The sequence below is a fragment of the Macrosteles quadrilineatus genome, unplaced genomic scaffold (genome assembly GCF_028750875.1).
Source record: "Macrosteles quadrilineatus isolate MER2022 unplaced genomic scaffold, UCM_ALF_1.0 Scaffold_4__1_contigs__length_99947679, whole genome shotgun sequence".
Taxonomy (NCBI): domain Eukaryota; kingdom Metazoa; phylum Arthropoda; class Insecta; order Hemiptera; family Cicadellidae; genus Macrosteles; species Macrosteles quadrilineatus.
This window is the reverse complement of record NW_026542597.1, coordinates 66,212,221-66,234,521: the sequence shown is the minus strand read 5'-3', so window position 1 is coordinate 66,234,521 and position 22,301 is coordinate 66,212,221. Positions and strand designations below refer to the sequence as shown.

The window sequence follows — 22,301 nt, the reverse complement described above, 5'->3', positions numbered from 1 at the left end:
GCAGCGATCAAACGAAGGAGGCTCCTCAAGCGACAGTCTGCAGCGCGCTACATTTTACGGCGCGCCGTAGAATGTAGCATCGCGCGGGAATGGAACTCGGACCATTTTCACGCTACATTTTGCAGCGAACAGGTGGCTCCACTAGCTGTAGATTGTAGTGCCGCGTCAAAGTGTACGTACAACCGACCAGCATGCAGGCACGAGACACACGCTACAATCAGTATCGACTTTTTAGTGTCCTTAGTTTTTGATTTTTGTGGATTGATTTGTAATCAATGGAGCCTGAACTATAGACTGTGAAATTATTATATTAGAAATTTATAACTTATTATATCGGGAGTGTGGGGATCTTGTTTTATAGAGGTTGTGTAGGGGGTTTCTACTTTATACATATTATAAATTAATACAGTAGTGATTGGAGAAGCAAATACGTAAACACATTCAATTTGTTTTTAAATGCAGCAGTCGTCAAATTGTTATGATTAGCCCTATAATGAAAAGTTCCTAATGGTTGTTTTAGATTATTATTAATATGTACAACAAAAACTCAAGAAACTCATTGATATTCAGCGTAGGCCTACTTTGGTTATACATATTACTTCTGAGGGTAAATGAGTGCAATAAAAAATAAAAAAATGGAAATAGAATAGAAATAGAGATAAAATGACCATTAAAGTAAGAGTAGGTAATTCGACACACCCAGGATTGATGAAGCGAGGGTTCACTGTTTAAAATTAATTAGTTAAAATTCAGTACACTAAAATTGCATTAATGTCACTGAAAGCCGTTCCCCTACTCCAATTGCTTCTCTTAGTTTGGTATTCTTCTTCTTCAAACGTGTTGATACTGTCTGAATACTTTTGTAGTTTAGATGCAATGTGTAGAACATCCCTTCGGACTTTCTATTGCCCAAAATTGGATGGATCCAACATTTTCGGATGCTGTGATCGGCGTCGTCTTGATAAAAGTACACTGATAACAACAAGACTACGAATGTTAATTTGCGGCATGATCCAGGGTCAAATTTACCTCCGCGCTACACTAAACTGCTAGTGGAGCCACGGTGCATGTGAGGACGCTGCAGATTGTAGTTCGTACTCTGCTGCTAGTGGAGCCACCAACTGTCGTGTGTAGCGCGCTACAATTTGCAGCGCGACGATTTACGGCAAGTGGAGCCCCAGCCTTAGACAGTGTTGAGGCACTCTTATTTATCTCAGTAATGTGGATTTAACTTATGCACATGAGTGGCTATTGAATCTCTTAGTCCTGCTGGTGCTCTTCCCTCTGACTTGCTTATTGTTTACTTGGCAGAACCATAGACAAAAAGAATTAAATATAGACCGTCAGCTATGCTGCGGTTACCATAGCTTCTGGCGCACACCGCTTGGAGCGCCATGTATTTACGGCGTACGCGCTACGTAAACTACAGCGGTGTGCGCCGGAACCTATGGTAACCATGGTAACCGCAGCACGGCTGACAGTCTATATTTAATTCTTTTTGTCTATGGCAGAACATATATCAGTCCAAGTTAAACAATACAAGAGGTGTATAAGGTGAAAGGCCTAATCTATCTTTAGCCAAACATTCAAAATATAAGGCTGAAGGTTTATGTGTTGTTAATCACTACAACAAAAGAACACAAAGTGTGAAGCTAAAATGTTAACAATGAAATTATGAAAAACAAAACTACAATAAATTTGCATTTTGTTGAACAAATTAAACTGTGACCGCATGTTGCATACATACTGAGAGTTAAAAATGTTATAAGTTAATTTACTTAAGACTCTTTACACCTACAGTTAAAGAAGATCATCAAAGATGCTTACACACAGTTACCACGAGTTTTAGATTCAGTTAGCAGAGTAAGCTGTAAACCAACTGCCTAGGACAAGTAGCTGTTATTACAAGTTAACTATTTGAATTTTGTCAAATACTAGGAAGGACATGTCTAAGGAGCATTGAACACACATAAAATAATCGTATATGTGGAAACAATTTATTTCTGAAATAAACATAGCAAATGAAAATGGAAGTTAAAAAAATTTAGTTAAGAAATACAATAACAGCAGTAAAAAATAAATAATAAGTAAGTTTAAAATTAAATACCTTGTAGTGCACAGGAGAAACACACTTGCATTATTATTAAATGGCTACATTCGAACATGAAGTAGTTTCAAACACAAAACTGAATGGAGAAAGCACCAAAACAAGGGGAATGAAGTGAGGTTAAGGCACCAGCGAGTAACTTTTAGCCTATGCTCAGCCACCCTTCCTCCAGTGCTATTGCTACTATCTCTGAGCGTACGGCGTACGGCCCAACACCATACGCTATATACATCCAGACGTGAAACAATATGTCTACTGTTAATTACAAAAATAAATTACACCGAATAAATGTACTCTAAATATTAGTTTTAACTCGTTTAACAGGAATGAAACTAAACCAATTACCAAACGTTGCGGAAATCTACTTGCCTCTTGATTTTACACATTACATAACATTTCTATCATAATTATTTTTTCACAATAGTTTTACAAGGTCGCAACTAATTGAAGAATGTGCCTCACCGTTTGATACCACCAACAAAGAAAACGATAAGCCGAGCTGACAAAAATTAGCGAAAGTAATAAATAAAAACAGATCGTAGGAAGTAAACACTTTAATGTCTTTTTATATGATGATTTTGTAACTTAAAAATACCACCGATTCGATTGCCATGGGATCGTTTTAAGGAATGTGAATGCCCCTACACTCCTAAGATTAACTAAGCGGAGGCTCCTCGAGGGAACGGAAATCACTCGCTGCTATATCTTGCGGACACAGTTTAAAGATTATGTACCATATATAACAGTATATTTTTTTACAAAAATGTACACGAACATATTAAAGTTGTTCACTTATCATTACCACTGAAAACATCAAAGCTCACTTTAGTGTTTGTGTTTTTGCTACTCTCATTTCCAATTCATTGTAGTGTTAGAATTGAAAGCAGAAATGCAGGTCTGATCGCACTTAGAATACCCACAACGCCTCACTTGGATGTCATCATGGTTACAAACTCTGCAACAGAGAACAGAGAAATCAACATTAAGTTAATAAAACACATCAGTCCATAATCTACTTGAAAAAGGCCATTGGCTTATGTACCAAAGTGATTCTAAAATGTTCATTTAGTAACACACTATACAACAAACCTGAACTTCTATGTCTCATTAGACAACAAATTATATATATAAAACTATAACCATAAGATACTTTCTCTCTGTAAATACGAGACATTTTGTGTACAATAATAATAAATATCATGAAAGTGTTTTAAAGTTTTTTTTAGTGATTTATTGCCCAACTAAAATATTAAAAGGGATGATTGTGGAAAAAATAAATCATTCAAATTACCATTCATGCAAGTTAATTAGTTTTGTCCTTGTTGGATCTATTAAACAACTATTCAATAGCTGTTTCAAGTAAACACAACAGCATGCTGCATTTACATGCAAATCAACTGATGTTAAAACATTAAACAAAGTTATAAAGAAAGTTAGTTGTAACTTCAATGACAGAAGAAACTGAGAGATATGTATATTAAAATTATTCAAAGAACAGATTAGCCTATATACTTGTGTAAAAAATCCAAAAGGAAACAAACCAATTGTGAAGTCAGTCAAATTATTTAGAATGATCATGTATTTTTTTTTTTACTTTCATAAGTTAATTTATTTTAATTTGATTTAAAATTATATCTTATTGCATACCATATCAATCTTATTGTTGTGATTAAAAAAAATATTCGGTTATAGATGATATCATCTATATCAATTCCCAAGGGCTTTTTCGGTTGGTACACCATATATTAAATAAATCAATTTTTTATAAATGGGGCATTATTTTTAAACTTAGTCATTAAAACTATAGCACTCCCATTTCATAAAAAAAAAAAAATCTATATTCTAATTCTGCATTTAATTTTGACTTTGATGCTGATTCAAGTGATTCGATCAGCTGATTTAACTATCTTAAATCTGTATAACTGCTGATTATTGATATTAATCACAACTTAAAACCCGTATGTCTTATTTTTTGCGGATAGGACAAAGTTGTTCTGCCAGTGGTGTAGACCGAAATCGCTGCACAGCTTCTAACAGGCGGGTGAACTTCACATTCGCCCTTCAAACTACCAGTTACCATCTTAGACACATTAGTCTCATCAACACACACTCACACAAAGGACAGACAATTTTACATCAAGCAGACCTCATTAGGTAGACAAGGTGCCCATGGTTCCAAAAGAAGCACTCACCAAAGTTGATAGTCTTAAGTGACATCATGAAAAACAAACACAACTGGAGGGAAAAATGAAGTTTAAAAGTTGTTAACGTCACAGAAATCAATAAACTCAATGTTAACCATTTTTCTTATTCAAGAGTTATGTCCAAAAAATACAGTGTTCACTAAAATTGAGTAGGATTACAGTGTAAACACGGGTTGGCTAGTCAAATATACAATAATTTAGTACCTTTTATTACCGCAAGTTATGATTTTTTGCAGCTAAGGCAAAATGTCAAATAGAGATACACTTACTTAAATTAAGTACGGTAATAACTAACTATTTTTTTATTTCTGAATGAAACTAAACCAACCTAATATTTTTATTTCTATGTCTCTGATATCCTAAATTTGAAAAGGAGACCTCATATTCAAGATTTAAATTTTTAGCATAATAAACTAATGGTAAGTGAGATGATATGGTATGTTATAAAACCATTTGTGCCTATAAGAATGGGTCTTTAAAAAGGGGAAACGATTAACCTGCAGACCTCAGAAGAAACCTCAACATAATGATGAATTTTTAAAAGACCAACTCAAGTTCTAAAGAAATGTTATAGAAATAGAAATTAACATGATGTTCACACAAACTTTGTACGTAACCATTTTGAGAACTTTCTTTATTATTCACTCCCCCTTCAAGATCTGAAGATCAAGATTTGAAACCCATAGAATGAGCTATCGCCGAAAATCTTCCCTCACATGCACTAATACATGTTGCTATGATCTACTTCCATGGCAGTTGTTTGAATGGATGTTTTATTTAGCATCTACCTACAGACACAATCATACAATACTGCACGTTGGTGCTTCTAATCATAAAATATGTGTCAATATAGCCTACTTGAATACTGGGCAACATGAATCAGTTTATGACCTAGATTAATTAAGTCAATTTCTATGTGAATAGCATCAATATCAGTTTTTTGTGTCAGACATAGAAAATAAATTCAATTTTGTTTCCAACCATAAATAGAATGTAGATTGCAGATTACAATTTAAAAACAAACACTGTTTGCTAACCTACATAATATGAGTACATTGACAGTATTTACACAGTTTGATTTTCTTGAGATACCGCTAAAACAAATTATGTTAGGCAAAAATTTACTTCATTGAACGATCCTAGTTATGTACTCTATATTTTATGTAGGAAATTTTATTTTTATTTTATGTTTTGATGGATAAGCATGCAAATATTTTTTTGTTATCAAATAAAACACTGATAATGTTAATGGAAATCCAATCAAAGACACAAATATTAGTTAAACAAGAAAGACAATGGCTGGATGAATTGATTAACTTATAGACTTCATCCTATGGCAATATTTGATACACAGCTTCTAACTGTGAACCAAACAAGAACTCAGTTATTTGATAAAAGTGAATGTTGTCGTAAAGCTAAGAGTGTGTCTGGAGACAAGACAGTAAAGAGCTCGAGTGAGACATAGAGGCTACATGCTACCAACGAATGCATGCCCGCGACTAACAAACATTCCAGTAAAAAGTAGCACTGACCGCCACCACTCAACACCTTGAGAAAATTATTTGAGCAAGAGTATGGAAATCTGCAAGAGGAAAACTCTACTCAGTACCCACCAAAACATTACATTGAAAATACACTATTGCAAAAAAAAACTATTCTGACAAGCCTTCTACAAGGTAAAGCAAACCATTTATGCTTTACTACTCAAACAAAATAAAGACACGTTGTAAAATGAAATCCACTCGTCAAAACCAACCTCCCAGTAAGTAGTAATTTTCAGACAAGTTAACAAGATGAAGAAAAATAAAGATACCATAGGTACAACTGGTATTTTAAGGAACACATAAAAAAATACACTGGAAAGTTAAAAAAAAAAAATAGTCCATACAATTGGTTTTTTAGGAACACATAAAAAATACACTGGAAAGTTAAAAAAAATAGTTTTGAGTCATATTAAGTATAGATCAAAATTAAGTTGCATGTCTATACAAAATTAACATCTATGTACAATTTACAACCAAAATAAAATAAAAATCTAACAATAAAAATTATTAGGCCTATTAAAATGCAGACACAAAAGAATAACAAAACCAACTTTTGAACAACAACCTCGCAAGAGGATAGTCGCTTCACTCCAAAGAAACCATAAAACAAAAACTCTTCACAAGATCGTTATTCAACAGGACATGATAAATAAAACTATTTAAAAGATTTCTTGAATGCAAATATATAAACTTTTAATCCCAAGCTAAATCATATCCGAGATTTTCTGTATTGTTCCCTACTAAGAGAAAGTATTTTTCAAATATTAGGAATAGACCCCTACATTGTTAACAAAGTCTTGGAGAAGTTTAATCCTGTGGCTTAAATGAAAAGGTATTATTGTCACTTTTTAGGATATTTTTATTTTACCGGACATTAGATTGTGATTTGTCAAATGAATAGGATAGAATACACAAGAAAATCAGTAGAGTCAGTTCTGAAAGTTCAGCTATTTGTTGTATCATTTACTAAATCTAACAAAAAAATTAAATGAACACATTAAGTAATAAACTGCGAGTTATCTTAAGCAAGAGTGTACAATTTACATTAGAAATAAAAATTCTACAGCTGGATTGATATACAGTGACTTTATCTACAAAGACTTTTGTAGGTAGAAGGCAGTTGAGTGTAAAAAGATACAACAGGTAGTCTGTTGCCTGGTAGTCTAAAGAGCTATAGTTGAATAATTTGGAGTTACCTGATCAAGATTATCAAATCATTTTGATAGGCTTGAGTTAGAATTACCTATTGCAAATATTTTAATAAAACCCAAAATTGTAAATTATAAAATATCAACAATAAAACCCATGCAATTATTGTGAATTCAAACATATCACAGAGAAGTAAGATACAGCGGAAACATTCAATGGTACACTTAAGTTGAGTCTAGCACCAGTCGCTTGAGTCTAGTTCAAATTCTATTGGTCGTCCCCTTTCGCTCACCCTCACCATCAGGTACTATAATGATCACGCTGGTGGAAGAGCCTGTGCAGTGTAACTGCTGTTGTAAACAATAGCTGTTCGGGCTCTTCCTGGCTCAGTACTAGTATATTTCCGTCCCACCATTCCCGAGCTAAAAACGCACGGTTGTTCCGTAAGCATGTTTCCTCTGTATATCTTACTTCTCATTGAACATATGAAATAGCTATTTATGTGCAAATGATCAATCATACTTCAATCTTAACTCTCTGTTAGTGCAAATTTCTGAGTTGCAGAAAGTACTGTTTTATTACCTGGGATCACTGTGATTCCCATTGTCAAATTTATTGGGAATAATTGTGGGGGGGGGGGGGGCATTGCAGCTTATCAACACAGAGGACATAGTGTAGTGCAATTTGACGAGTCTAATAATTTATGCTTTATACTTGAGAGACAAGCCTTGAAAAAGGGGCCATATTTCTATTTAGCAATAGGCTAGCATTTTAAAATGTTTTGTTTACCTATGTTATGTTATAAGAAACACTATTTTATATACCAGCGAAGTTCTTTTAAACAAATTTTCATGGTTGTTTGCCAAACTGTTAAATAAATATTTAATCACAGTGTATAAATAATTAATCAGTATATTAAACGTTTTAGGGTTTTTTATTTTTTAAAGTGAATAGGTCCTAATGTAAATTTTAGCATGCAGCCGAAAAACATTTTGGGAAAGTTTATGTTTGTAAACATACTTAGAAAACTACAATTCCTGTGTTAATTTTAACATGTATAATAGAGTCATGAATAACCCACACACTCATTTACTTACACCCTATAAAAAGGTGATATATTCAAAGAGGAATCCTTCAAAACAACAAAAGCAACTCTACTAAAAAATCATAAATGCGAATGATTGCACAGTATTAAATGCTACATTGGATGTTTACCTTCGTAATTTACTTGTCCGTCTCCGTCGATATCAGCTTCTCTGATCATCTCATCGACCTCTTCGTCTGTCAGCTTCTCACCCAGGTTGGTCATCACGTGCCTTAACTCCGCCGCACTGATAAAACCATTACCGTCCTTGTCAAACACTCGGAACGCTTCTCGGATCTCCTCTTCACTGTCTGTGTCTTTCATTTTTCGGGCCATCATTGTGAGAAACTCGGGAAAGTCGATCGTGCCGTTACCTGTACGTGCACAAACATTTCAATAAAATTGGACAAATACCTTAAAAGAAAAGGCAAAAACGATTGTGGTTAATACGTACCGAATGTATCTTGTATTAGATGAATTCTAAAACAATTAGTCTTTGAAATTAAGTGTACCTAATTATTTTGTATAAATCCTTTTCAAAGTTGTTATGATTTTCTGTCCAAATGGAGGGCAAGTTAAAATTAGGTAAAACTGGTGTTTGTAAGATTTATTTGAGGGTGGAAGGCAAATAGAGTATAGAGGTCGTACGGAACGAGGTGAAGCTTGGAGGGGAATAGTGGTGTGGTGGGGGAAGTGTCGCTATGCGAGGCGACGATCGGCTCGTCTCCTACCCCCACCATGGATTTCCCCGCTTTAGACCGTTCCCGCCGAAAATCTCAGGCTTCACCTCGTTCCGCACGACCTCTACCAAAAGACCATTTGTTTCCTGCTTTACAAAGCATATAACCAACAAGATATAATTACAGGACTCTTAACATATTTTAGGTACTCCAAACACAAATAGTTAGTGGAAGGGGAAATAGTGAATACCAAAAGCCCACTCATATCCTGATTTACAAGCATATTACACCTACAAAATATCTACAGGCCTTTTATTAAACAAATTTTTGGTACCCCAAACACAAAGTGTTATAAGTTAGTGCTGCATTCAACTACATTTTTGCACCTTTAGCTCAGCAGCACCTAAGATCCTAAGCATTGCAAGAATTTCAAAATTAAATTGTAGTATAGGCCTATATGAATCTGAACGGATGTTGTTATTGACCTCTGGGGACCTAAAAACGAAAAAGTAAATCGGTCCCAGGTCCAGGTCTTGCCATGAGTACTACGGTAATAGTTTATCCGTGTTTAGTAGTTTGGTTGTTATGGGAACTTTGCTAATAACTTTTTTCTTTTTAAAGAAGATTATTAGCAAAGATAATCTTTTTATTCCCATAAAAGGAAAGCAAAAGATTACTTATTCCCACATAGGGAATGATTTACTTTTTTGTTTTGAGGTCCCTAGAGGTTAAAAACAATATCTGTTCAAATTCACATATATACTGTATATATGTCCGTTAGCACTATAACTCAAGCAAAAATGATCCATTTTCAGTGAAATTTGGTGCATACGTGTAACCCTACATTTATTCGAACAAGTTCGCGAACCAGCGTAATTGGACAATTGGGAACAGGGGGACCAGGGGTGTAAGGGGGGGGGATTGATGGGGTGAAAATAGGGTTTTCCCATTTTTGACCCTGAAACATACAATTTTGAAATCTATTTCCAAATCATTTTGTAGAGCTTAAAAAACAAATAATTTAGTATATTGAAGCGTTACTATGCGCCTACTGGTAACAGAGAAAATTCAAAAAATTAAAATTCCCATGTTATTCTTATGGAGAATAAGTAAATTTTTGTAGTTAGCTTGTAGATGAACATAATTTTAATCTAATTTGGAAAATAGATATTTCTGACCAAACTATTAATATTTAAAAAAAAAACCCACTTTTTACCCTACCCGTTTGTAGCAAACCTAAGTAGCCTACTCGTTTAACTAATGCTTATAAATAGGGAATAAATTTGACATTTTTAAGGAAACATTTTAGTGTAAATCCAATCAGGCAAATGTAAATTCACTTAGTATGCAGGTTTGCTGCGGCGGGGGTATTATAAAATTATATGTTATAAATTAGTCTGGTAACAGTTAATTGAGCACCATTTAGGAAATAAATTTATTAGAATGCAAAATAAACAGGATCAAGGAGTCAACAAAGATTATTAGGTACTGCTGCTAACTGAACCTTACTGAGTATTAAATGCTTCTACTTTGAAATTGAAATTAAAAATAAGCTAAAACGACCACTTTACTGCAGTGATATTGAAAACAAAAAGCAATTTAAAATTTAAAAAAATATTTCCTACAGTTTTCAGGACATTTTGCTATGTAACCTTACTTGTAGCAGTTACAGGCCTAGTCGTTTCTGATACAACAGATTAGTGTATGTCTATTACTGACCATCAGCATCAACTTCGTTGATCATGTCTTGAAGCTCGGCTTCTGTGGGGTTCTGGCCTAGTGACCTCATGACGGTTCCCAGCTCCTTGGTTGTGATTGTGCCATCACCATCCTTGTCGAACAAGGAAAACGCCTCCTTGAACTCAGCGATCTGTTCCTCAGTCAGTTGGTCAGCCTGGAAAAATAGAAGGAAAATATTAGGCCTATAATAACATGTTTATCATACTGAGTTGTTTAAAAAATAACAAATCCGTCTTACCAGTCTTGCAAGAAAGTCAGCATTCGATTTTTAACTTAAAACAAAAAAGTCTCTATCAAAAGATCCTGTTGGCTACCATAACATTCACGCCAGGCGTAAATTTTATAGAAGTCATTTCACGCCTACCACACCAATTGTTCAGTAACATATTTCCTAAATTTTAGGTCTAAACAATGATTAGTTTGCTAACGGACTCCTAGACTCAATTGGTCCTGGACATGTTTAATAATAGGTTATACAACTGTGCCCAAATAAACGCCGAGGGTACAGATGTAAAAAGACTCCCTCCTTTGTTCATCATACAAACCCAATAGGCTACTTATTTATTTAAAAACTGAAAAGCCACTTTAGTTCAATTCTTAACTCACCCGGGAATAGGCTTACTTTAAATAACAGTTTAGAAAAACTACCGTACCAGCAAATGTTAATTGAAGGCTATCACGTACAAAACCATTACCGAAAGTAAATAAAAGATACGTCTAATAACACTTTAAAACTTATATTTACGCTTAGGTTATACTGTTAACTCACAAGACAATAAATATACATAAAAGATTGACTTGATTTGATTTGATGGTAAGAGGTGATCAAATTCGATTGGACACCCCAATCATCATCAGACCCAATAGGCGAATGACTTAACAATGGTTTTGTTCTCATCCATGTAAACAAGTCTGAAGAATGCATGGGCCTAACCCTCATTAATGTAGTATGTACCCTATCCCATAAAAATATCTTTAGTCAAATGATAATAAGTAGAAGCATTTTTCTCCTTTAAAAACTATATTAGGCCTATTTGTTTTACAAACCCCTTAAAAAAATACTTAACTGGTAACTTAACCAAAAAAAGAAAGTTTGTTAAGATAAAATATATAAACAAACAGTACCTACAAGAAACAAATAATTAATAGCCTACTACATTTGTCAGGGACAATGTCATGAAAGAAAACTTACCTACTACTTGTAAGCAAAAGGATTGATTTAGAAAGTGAAACAACAACTTAAATTCACATTAAGTCAAGAAAGAGATTTCAACACAATTCATTATTAGCCTACCTGTGGCCAATAATATATTTTATTTATAGAAACAGCTGCTTTTGGTTTATTTATAGTACTGCCATTCCTTTGGTGGTGTCACACTATATCTTTGCTTTATCCGAACCTGACCAATTGGAATTGAAATTTATCATTACAATTTAGTTCCAGTATAAACTTTTTTAAGTAGTAGGCCTAGGTCATAGGCCTATGTATAACTAAGTTTTATGTGGGATATATACTCGTTTTATTGCCGTAAACCTCGGCCATTTAAAGAAATGTGAAATAAGTTAGGCCTACTGACAAAGTAAAGGCTTTAAGTTAGTTTCCAAAGAGCTTCAGATGCTAGTTAAGTAGGTCTAATTTTATAGCCATTAAATTATGAAACATAAATAATTACGAAAAAACAATAAGCGTTCAGTTTCTATTGCATTTACATGGTGGGTTTTGCTTTAAAAAAAAAAGTGGTTATGTTTTTTTTTTTTACTCAGAACCAAAAGTGAAAAAATACATGGAAAATTATAGAAAATCTGTGACCGTTACATAACAAGTGAGAATATCCATACACAATATCGTACAGTAACTTAACAAAATACTTATCCTTGGTTGAGGTTTAAAAGAATAAGTCAAAGACTACATTTAAATCAAAATCTTGCCTTAAAAAACAAGTTTGACCATTTTTTCCAACAGCAAATTTTTGTTAGGAAAGGCATTTTATTATCTAGCCCAAAAATATAATATATACTTATTTTTTAAAAGCTACACACACATTGAATTTTATCATAGTACATAAACTGAAATTGCTATGCAACTTGATTTTTCAAAATAAGACCATATTACAAAAGCTACAATTTTGTACTTAAGGTTTAAAATTTTAACTTTTGGACCCACCATATTTATTCATTTGTTAGCAACGTTAAAATAGAGGTGGAAAAATTTAAATAGGATGAAACATTAAAACATGCTTGTGATTTTGGATTTTATAGGCTAAATCAAGTATATTTTTATATTTTAAGTACACTAATAAAAAATAAAAAATTAACTTTTAGTATAGAATACATTTGACAAGTTACTTGCACTACTTATCTTACTTAATAAGTGTAAATTAACTAACGATTACGTACATTTTCTATGCAGTAAGTTTTATATTCTGTTTAGTTTCTTATCAATGAAAAGAACCTCAAGGTTATTAAATTACAGTTTGATATGATAAGTACAAATATATACACAATATTCAGCGACTGGATGAGTTCTGAGCCAATCGACAAGCGAGTAAACCGGCAATTATATCATAATGATATAATTGCCGGTTTACTCGCTTGTCGATTGACTGATCAAGTAATTATTTGGAGGATAGAATAATTAAAGAAGACAAATACAGCCAATGGCTAAATTCTTGGTCCAAATTATAGTTTTCTATAATAGGTAGAACCTATTATAATTATTATTATTATTACTATAATAGGTAGGACCTTATCATCCAATTTGTAGCACAAGTTTTTATACCGTACTGTACAAACTATGAACACTGGTGTCTAATTAGCGAGTCTACGCTAATAATTGCCCATAAAACATGAGACCTATTAAATATGTCTACTCTGTACAACATGTTAGTAGAGCCTTCTTTTCTAATCCAACACAAAATTTACTAAACAAAACGTCTTTTTAAACTTCACAACATTAAACTAATGCTCAAATAAGCAGAAACTTTTTGTTTGTAGTGAGTGGCATAGGTAACTTAGCTGTCATGGAACTCCACTTCTATTCATTTTCAACTTAACTTAACAGCCCGGGCAGTTGCGTAATGATCCAGCAAGCTCACGCCTTCCCTTGGACAAAAAACCCTTGGGTAATATGGTTGGACCTAGCCTAGACTCTTTTACCAGATCATTACTGAACTGAAAACAATTGTCACAATCCTAAACGACGAATTCTCAGGGGTTTTCAGTTTCAGTAAGCAGCAGAGTTATAAACAGAATTTAAATGGTTTTTTTTTTAATTTACTTCAGATCAAAATTCAGTAATTATGATTGTGTTACACTGGTTTCAATCCAGTCGCTTTGTTCGGTACTGTGCTGGATTGAATTTGTTGTTAACGGAAACTGAAATTCTAAGCTTTGTTCAAACCAATGTCACTAACTTATATTTGGTTATGGCATTGACTTTAGATAGCTTAGATAACTAGTAAGTAACTTAAGACAACTCGTCCCACTGTAAAATCTGAAATCTGTTTTTATGCAAGTTTTGCGTTAGTTAGGTTGGAGCATTTGTCTTTAAAAATACCAAAAGATTCCTCATTTGATTGAACCATCAATGTAGGCCTATAATCTAACTGGATCGCGCCCTGGTACGAGAATAAGGCACCCCGCCGCACTGTTCCCCACACCACTTGTGCAAATTCCCAATAAATAACAGTGTGGAAAATGTATTCTACTAAGCCTAGTTAAAATTATCTGAATGTTGTTTTAAAAGTTTAGCTATTATGAGAAAAATTGGTAAAAATTACGTTTAAAACCTACGCGTTTAGTTTAGCAAATGACTAATAATTGTTGGATGTAAAATTTATTGCTTACAGTAGAATTCCAGTTAGGCCTAACTGAAATAAAGGGGGCAGAGCCATTTTTTTAGGTTAACCCGTCATATGCTAATAATAGCCTATGTATTAGGCCTACCTCGGTGAGTTGGAAAAATGAATTTTAAACAATTTCTATATTTTAATAGGAACAGTATTTTATTTTAGCTACAGAAATGTTACAATAGGATAGAAAATACTTTTAACTATAAAACTGAAGTAACTAAAGCATTTTACATTACGTATTACTTACACTTTAGCCCTGTATTATTTTATAGAACCTTTTTGGTTAACCTGGGTTTCGGTTAACCGGGGTTCTACTGAATTAGATTAATGGAAGATTAATCACAACTCTATAAAGGTTGTTTCATTTTATTTCCGTTACCAGTATTCTACATTACATTGTACGTAGCTAACTTATACAAGAAATGCAAAAGAGTAGGAATGTACTGCACAGAACTGGCCAAAGTTTTCTCAAAATTATTGTAAAAGCGAACAATTTATGTTATTTAATCCAATTAAAAGTCAACAGATGGACTGTTCAACCAAAATTACAGAATACAATGGACCATTGCAATGCATATGCAACTTACTATCAAAACTTTGATATCCAGGATAACGCGCTTAAATCTAATTTTAAAGAAGTGTTCTGGGTATTTAAGGCCAGGCGCACAAAGGCGATTTTGAGTCGAGCTACAGTTGCCCGACTAAAATGTTCAACATTGTTTTAAATTGGAGTGCGCACGGGGCACCAAGGAAACAGTCCAGGGACAGTCGACTCAATTGTTGCGGGACTGTCGCTCCAGGTTTGGTATCCATTGAAACAAGTGTAGATGCGCACACATGCAACTAAATTGTCTCTGCGTCGCGCAGTCTCACCCCAGGAGTTTAACTACTCGTGGCCAGAACTGTCACTTCTCTAGTGTTTGCTCTCTTGTTGTGTGAATTTTAATTACAAGTATGAGTGTGCGGGATGAGGGTGTCAAAAATTAATTGATGAAGTTGAGAAGAGGCCGCCTTTATATTTAAAGTCATTGAAAGACTAGGCCTATTCGGATATTAATTTAAAGAAAAAGTCATTGTACAAAACATGGAACTGTCCTTTCACAAGTCGCTCACTATATATGGGATGAACCGAGTATCTTCTCTTTTTCTTTCGCGCGCGAAACTTCAGCAACAAAGCACATAACTTACTACGGCTGTATCATTGAAATCCATTTGGAACGCTGTAACGAATGTATGTCCAACACGTCTCAAGACTAGATTCACGACTAAAAAGTTGCCTGTGTGCGCACTCCAGCTCAACTGTCGCTAGACTTCAGAGTCTCCGAGTGGGTTGCTAGACTCAAAATCGCCTGTGTGCGCCTGGCCTAAGTTAAACAATGGTTTAGCAAATGCACAGAGAACAATTTATACGATATCAAACCTGAAGAAGAAAATTTTTTTTAAAATGCTGCGAACAAAGCGGGTGTTAAAAAGTGTGATATGTCAGCGTACGTACAGTGCTACTTCAATGCTAAGGGCTGCTCCGGTACAGCACACGTGGTTTTGGGAATGGTGCAACGGACCATTGTTGCTGAATCATGTATCCTGCCTCTGCCAAGTTTATTGTAATTAAAATAACAAATTTACTGCCAATTTTCTATAGCCTAAGTTACTTTCAGTTAGTTTGAACCACTTAAAAGTATAAACACTAAGAACTGTGAGGGAGGATTGGTTTCTCTATTTAACTTAACTAACATAAATAAGTTATACGAAAATATATTGAAGCCTGCATAAAAACGGTTAAAAAAGAATCAAATTGTCAACTACTTAACTTAGGCCGATAAGTAGATAACTTAACATCAAAAGATTTGTCTCAAATAGCTTAGGTACCTACTAGTAAGCTTAACTCAGGCCAACTTAGGCCTACATTAGCAAACTATTATTTTGTTAATTTACTTAATTAATTCAATACAAATTTTTACATTAAAATGTAATGTAGGCCTACAAAGTTTAATGTTTAAGTTAAACTTATCACTAACATATGCTAACTTAAAAATGTTTTATAAATTGATAATTTTTATTTGAGATTTTTATGATTGCATTTCCTATTATTGTCTTAACAATATAGTCCAGGGGCCAAAAACATGAATTTTGATTGCGTTTCCATCCTTAAAGTGTCAACTAACTTACTGGTGCTGGTGCGTTAATAGTTTTTGTATCACTGGATCACAGACCATCGCCCATTTTAAAGTTAAAAAGTTACTAAGTTAAAAACAACTCACGACACAACAATAGGTTGCATAAGTTACAAGATAAACATTCGTTCACTAAGTTTTAGCTTAGTAAAAGTTAACCAAAACAAACAATAACATGTGGAAAAACTATCACAAAATTAGAAAAAAGTTCGGAAAACGTCCGTCTTTTATACTCATCATGAAGCCCAGAATCTCCTGATCATATCTTATTAGTAAGATCAATGACCGAGTTCGTTCGATTTTGTGGGATTAACTTAAGTAAGTTATATCAGCGGAAACTAAAGGCCTACCAAGTCACCGTGGCAATTGACACTTGCGGCAAAAAAAAGTCGCATTATTTACTTCGATTGACTCCTAGAGGGTTAAGCTAATTAAAACATTGGTTTGGGCCAGTTGATGTGCCTAACCTAAATACCGGTAAGTTAACGCCTAACTTAACCTAAGTTAAGTTAATTTACATTTAATATGTTCTTTAGTCTAAGTAAGTAATGCACGGTCAGTTGGGGAATTATATGACCAGGTGTAGTTATGACCGGCCCTTATAAAAACAGCAGCTAACCTCTGGTGGACCTAGCTTAATTTCAGTTTATCCATAAAGCTATTAACTTAGGCTACAAATCTTTGTCCTGGTTAGGCTATGTTAAATATTTTAGCTAATTTAGCTTAAGTTTAGTTAAGATAATTTTATCAACCTCCACAGCTTGAAGTAAGTTTACTGCCTAGCTTGACTCCATACCCCTGGCTAACTTACATTAGTGATTGATAAGATTCAAACCCAGGCCAACTTAAGTTATTAAGAACGCAGAGGATATGCGTCTGGTAACCGGACGTGGATTAGGCGTCCGGCAGTTAGGCCTACTGTCAGAACCTAACCCAACCTACCAAACTTGCCGATAGTGAAAATCGAATGAAGGTAAAATTCTGTTCATTATATAAAATTATAAACGCCAAGAGTTTTAACAAAAGATAATAATAAGTTTTAACGAATATTTATGTATGAACTAAAATGGTTAACTTATACGGTAAATAAATAAATAATCAGGCCTACCCTAACTTAATTAAATAAAAAAACTTAGCATAAATTAAGTTAGACCTGCCAAATCATGAATACCTATATGAATTAACTTACCTAGACTAACATAAGTTAAGATAAGCCATGCCTAACTTACTAAGTTAGGGCTAACTTAAGTTTAGGAATAAGTTAGGGTTAAACAAATCCAACTTAATAGGCTTATAAACAAGTTCCAATTATTAAATTATCTTACCAAGATATGAGTACGGTACCTACTTAACTTAAGTTAAGCCTAGAAGTTACTTAAGTTAACTTACTTAAAGGCCTAGGCCTTATTAGGAGTGCAGTGTCTTAACAAACTTAGGCTACGCTATAATATCGATTAAGTCGGCTAGTAAACCTTCATTCAAATTTTTCTTTTTTAGCAAAGTTTGGTTAACTTATGTAACTTAGTTTAGGGGGTGAGGTAAACATACCAAATACCGGAAGGTTAAGGTTAGGTTATGAATTAATCTGTATAGGCTATAGGCTATTTATAGGTACGGTAATGTAAGTTAAACCTTATTTGTTGTTATTAAAATTATTACCAATACTTCCTGATTTAATTTTCAACGTTTGAAGTCAATAATAATAACATAAGTATAACTTATTAACTTAAGTTAAGTTACCAGAAATTGTTTTATTTAACCAATAAGTTACGGTACCAAATATTTTGAAACTGCCTAAGTTAAGTAACTTAGTAATACAGGATTCAAAATTCCTAATAGGCCCTAAGTTACCGGATTTGTGCCGCCTAATACCGGACGGCAATCCCGCCGGCGCTCAGGAAGCCCAAAAACGTAACTTATTGAAGAAATTTGTATACGGTAAACTTGTTTTCATTTAAATTAATTCTTAAATTAAGTTATCTCATACAAGATTTAAGTTAGCACATTAAAAATAACAAGTGTTGAGTAAAATCATGGTTGTGAAGGGTATGATCTCAATAGGTCAGCAGGTGCTGGTACTTAAACTTCCGTATCTGTTGGAACTAACAACCAAAAGAAAATATCGATCAACATATCGAATGAAACGATTGAATAATCGTTATTTTCATTCGGTTGTTTGTGCCAACAGATAAGTTACAAACGGAAGTCTACCCAGGTAAGGTTCAACAATGTCATTTTAAAATTTATATAGGTAGTTAAAAATATTGGTTATTAACTTATTTGCTTAGTCATTTTTCAATCCATAGTTAGTTTCAATAAATATTAACTTAGCATAGCCCAGCTAAGAAACTGTAAGTTACCCTTAAGTAGCTTAGTTTATTTAAGTAACTTAAACTTAATTAGTTTATGAATTGTATGCTTGACTGAGCTTGGTCTTTTAACAGAAATGGTAATAAGTTAATTAGGATAGGCCCTAACGTAATTAGGCCCATCCTACCTTTTAGTCTTGACCTATTATGGTCTAGCCAACCTACTCTACCTAAGTTAACCCTCCAAGTGTCTCTAGTTTTGGTCTTAATGTTCGCCCATTTATTGCACAGTCGCAGGGTTTTATTAAAATGTATCTTAGAAACTTAAAAACAATGTAAAGTATAGGCTACTGTTTTATAAGTTATATGATTTTGTTTGGAAAATTATGGGCTCAATGTAACATATAAAACATTACAAAAAAAAAAGTTCAACAATTTTTGTGGGTTTAACCATTTCTCAAAAATTATAAAATAAATGAAAAAAATGTATGTTTGCGCTCAATATAAATTGTTATAATTTATAGGTCTTAACTTACAAATATTTTAAAATAGCCACTTTGTTCAGAATTTTATGAGGATTCCAAAAATATAATTAATATAAGGAAGTAGGTTTGCAAATAAATAAGTTAAACTTATGGGCAAAAAACAGATTTCGGTACATAGCGTAGCTAAGAATGCATAGCCTAACCATAGCTAGATATCTGGCTGATAATTTACATCAATATCACTAAGTTAGGCTACCTAAGTTATAACTTACTTCTTCAGGATCATCAACCAGCCCTTCAAAATCACTTAAATCTTCTTATAAAGCACCACGTATATCACTACCTTAAGTTTACTTTTGATTTTTAACACTAAAACAATGATAAACGTTATAAAACACATCAGTCATCGGTGCGAGGTTAACCAAGCTGTTTACAAATACACACGTCAGCTGTCTGCTACAATATTTTCGGAACTAAAATGAAAAGCGTATAGAAACAGACATCAGGAGAAAGCTCTGAATCTGCTGAAAAAAAAACGATACCTAACTCGATGCAGTTCAATCCGATTCAGTCAGTCCCAGAGCTGTCGCCGTAAACAGTGTTTGTGAGACGCAAAAGCGACACATAACACTACAGCAGAATATGTGTTAACTTATGAGTCGCTTTTACAACACATAACACTCGGAGGGTTAAGCTCAAGTTAATAAATTTAAGTTAGGCCTACCTAACTTATTTTTATTTTATTTTTTTATTTAAACACAATTTATTTACCTGTATTTATAAGTTAAGTTAGGCCTAGGGCCTAAGTTATAAGTTAGTTGTCATATTAAGTTTAGTGGTGGTTGACAGATTAGGCTACTTAAATTTGTCCTTAAAATATCTATCAAGATTGCACACACAAGTAGAAATTAGCCACATATCGACGTTGGATTGTTACCTAGGCAAGGCTAGGTCTAGCCTGGGGGATTTTCAACAGCCTTCAACTTCAAGGCCTTGACATTAGAATATAAGAAAACGTTTTGTTTATTAGTTTACCTGCTAAATATGAACTTATGTTTAAAATATAAATAAGGATGTGAAATGGAAAATCAAATTCAGGAATTAAATTAGCCTAAATAGCAAAACAAGAAGTGTTACGATAGCAACAATGGACGGGACGATCCCTAGCTCTCAGCCTTATTTTATCCGAAAATATCCTGATAATCCGTATAGTTTCATGGTAATACTTTGCAAAATCTTAACCAACAATAATTTAAGAATTGTTTTATGGTAAATTTACTCACCATTTCGGAAAGAGATGTACTACAGACTAATAAACACGGCCGGTAAAACTACAAACGCCACACTGCACCGGCTACTCGAAATACTTTGAATAGTAGAAGCTGGTGATGACGTCAGTGTTGTGTATTCATCCGCAGTTGAGGTGCGGCGTGAAAAACTAGTTCACTACACAAAACAAACTAAAACCACAAAACAACACGAATTATAACACACTTCTAGGTTTAAACACTTCCCTAGTGACAGCACCTTCTAATTCCAACTCAGAATGTGGATTACGTTTTCGACGCGCTGACCAAAGAGCTTTATAGGTGCTGGGCGCGGTCCTGTTTACAAGACTTCCTTGTCGGTTCCAACAAGCAAACTAAGCTCGCCTCCTATTGGCTGATACGCACCTGCAATGCGTCAAGCTATGGCGTGTACAGAGAAAATCGCGTCTGTGCAAACGGTTTGCATTGACCGGCGTGCTGATAACGCTATTTAGGTATTAAAATTAATTAATTTATTACTTGAATGAAAACAATTCACATCACAATCATGTAAAAGTAGTAGTGTTTGTTCATCTGTCGTATTGTAAATAGCAAATTGTTATTACGTTTCTTTATTTATAAACAATAATAACTTAATTGTTTTTTAACAAGTGCTTCGTAGATAAAACTAATGTACCCTAATAAAGATATAATGAATATTTTAAATTTCCAACAATAAATTGTTATAATAGTATTTTTTATTATTTTGTCTACTAACATTTTTGACCAAATAGTTAAAACATAACCTCTTATAAGTAGGTTGCGCGGGAAATGTAGATCACTTTTGCGCAGACTCCTCACTTGAATTTGAATTTCCCGCGCAAATGAAGTAAACAGAACCAACAGAATGGAGATTCCACGCTTCTGCAGCGATTCTACCCTGGATTCTGCCCCTTGTCCCGTCTACCTGTCAATCTCAAAAACTAGAAAACTACCATTCCATCATTCTATAGGACAGTATTCTTGATCAATGACTGAAGGATATCTTATTCATTACTAGCCCAAAAGCATTTTTTTAACGAATTTTGTATTTTTTAAGTACCGGTAGCCTAAGTGTAAAAAATATATTATCGTCTTGCGTAATAGCTTAAAACTGCTGAAAAGCTAATTAAATAAAGAATCTTCTCTATTTGTCCGGAAACGGAAAAATAAAATAAATAAAACATTTTGTTAAACACTATGGTAGCAATAAAATTGTAACTTTATTTGCCATTAAAATATGTTATTTAAAACTATTGAAGAAATGTTCATGAAATTTGATAAACAATTCAAGGTACCAATAAACTTATTGATAAAAAGTAATCATTATACCATTTTTATGGTGGTAATTTTAATTGTTATTACCGTTTGGCTCTCTTATTAATTTTATATTCTATTTTTCTTAAAGATAAAATTGAAATTACCTCCTCAAAGGAAAAAATGTCTTTCCATAAATTATCATAAATCTGACCCTGGCATTCTGTAGTTTTCTAGACAACTCTTTAGTAGGTGTTTTCCCCATTATTTTCAACTCAAATTTCATATTTGTTATTTTAGTTCATGCGTGGACTGGGACCACTAAAAAGTTGGGCGCAAACAAGTTGTGCACTCTTAAAATAATTAGTTAGTACCTTACCTGCAGTTTTCCTAGAGCAAAACTTACAAACACGTTTTATTTCATTGATTTT

The 22,301-nt window shown here is 33.6% G+C and overlaps 1 protein-coding gene across 1 annotated transcript; it reads right to left on the bottom strand.

The window, feature by feature from the left end:
* Positions 1-1,975: 1,975 nt before the first annotated feature.
* LOC128991399 (calmodulin) lies at positions 1,976-20,895 on the bottom strand. The gene is made up of 4 exons (XM_054414228.1): positions 20,611-20,895; positions 10,488-10,662; positions 8,220-8,462; positions 1,976-3,062 (listed from the first exon to the last, which is right to left on the bottom strand). The coding sequence occupies exons 1-4, from the start codon at positions 20,611-20,613 to the stop codon at positions 3,034-3,036; spliced, it is 450 nt and encodes a 149-aa protein (XP_054270203.1). The 5' UTR covers positions 20,614-20,895; the 3' UTR covers positions 1,976-3,033.
* Between the last annotated feature and the right edge of the window lie 1,406 nt (positions 20,896-22,301).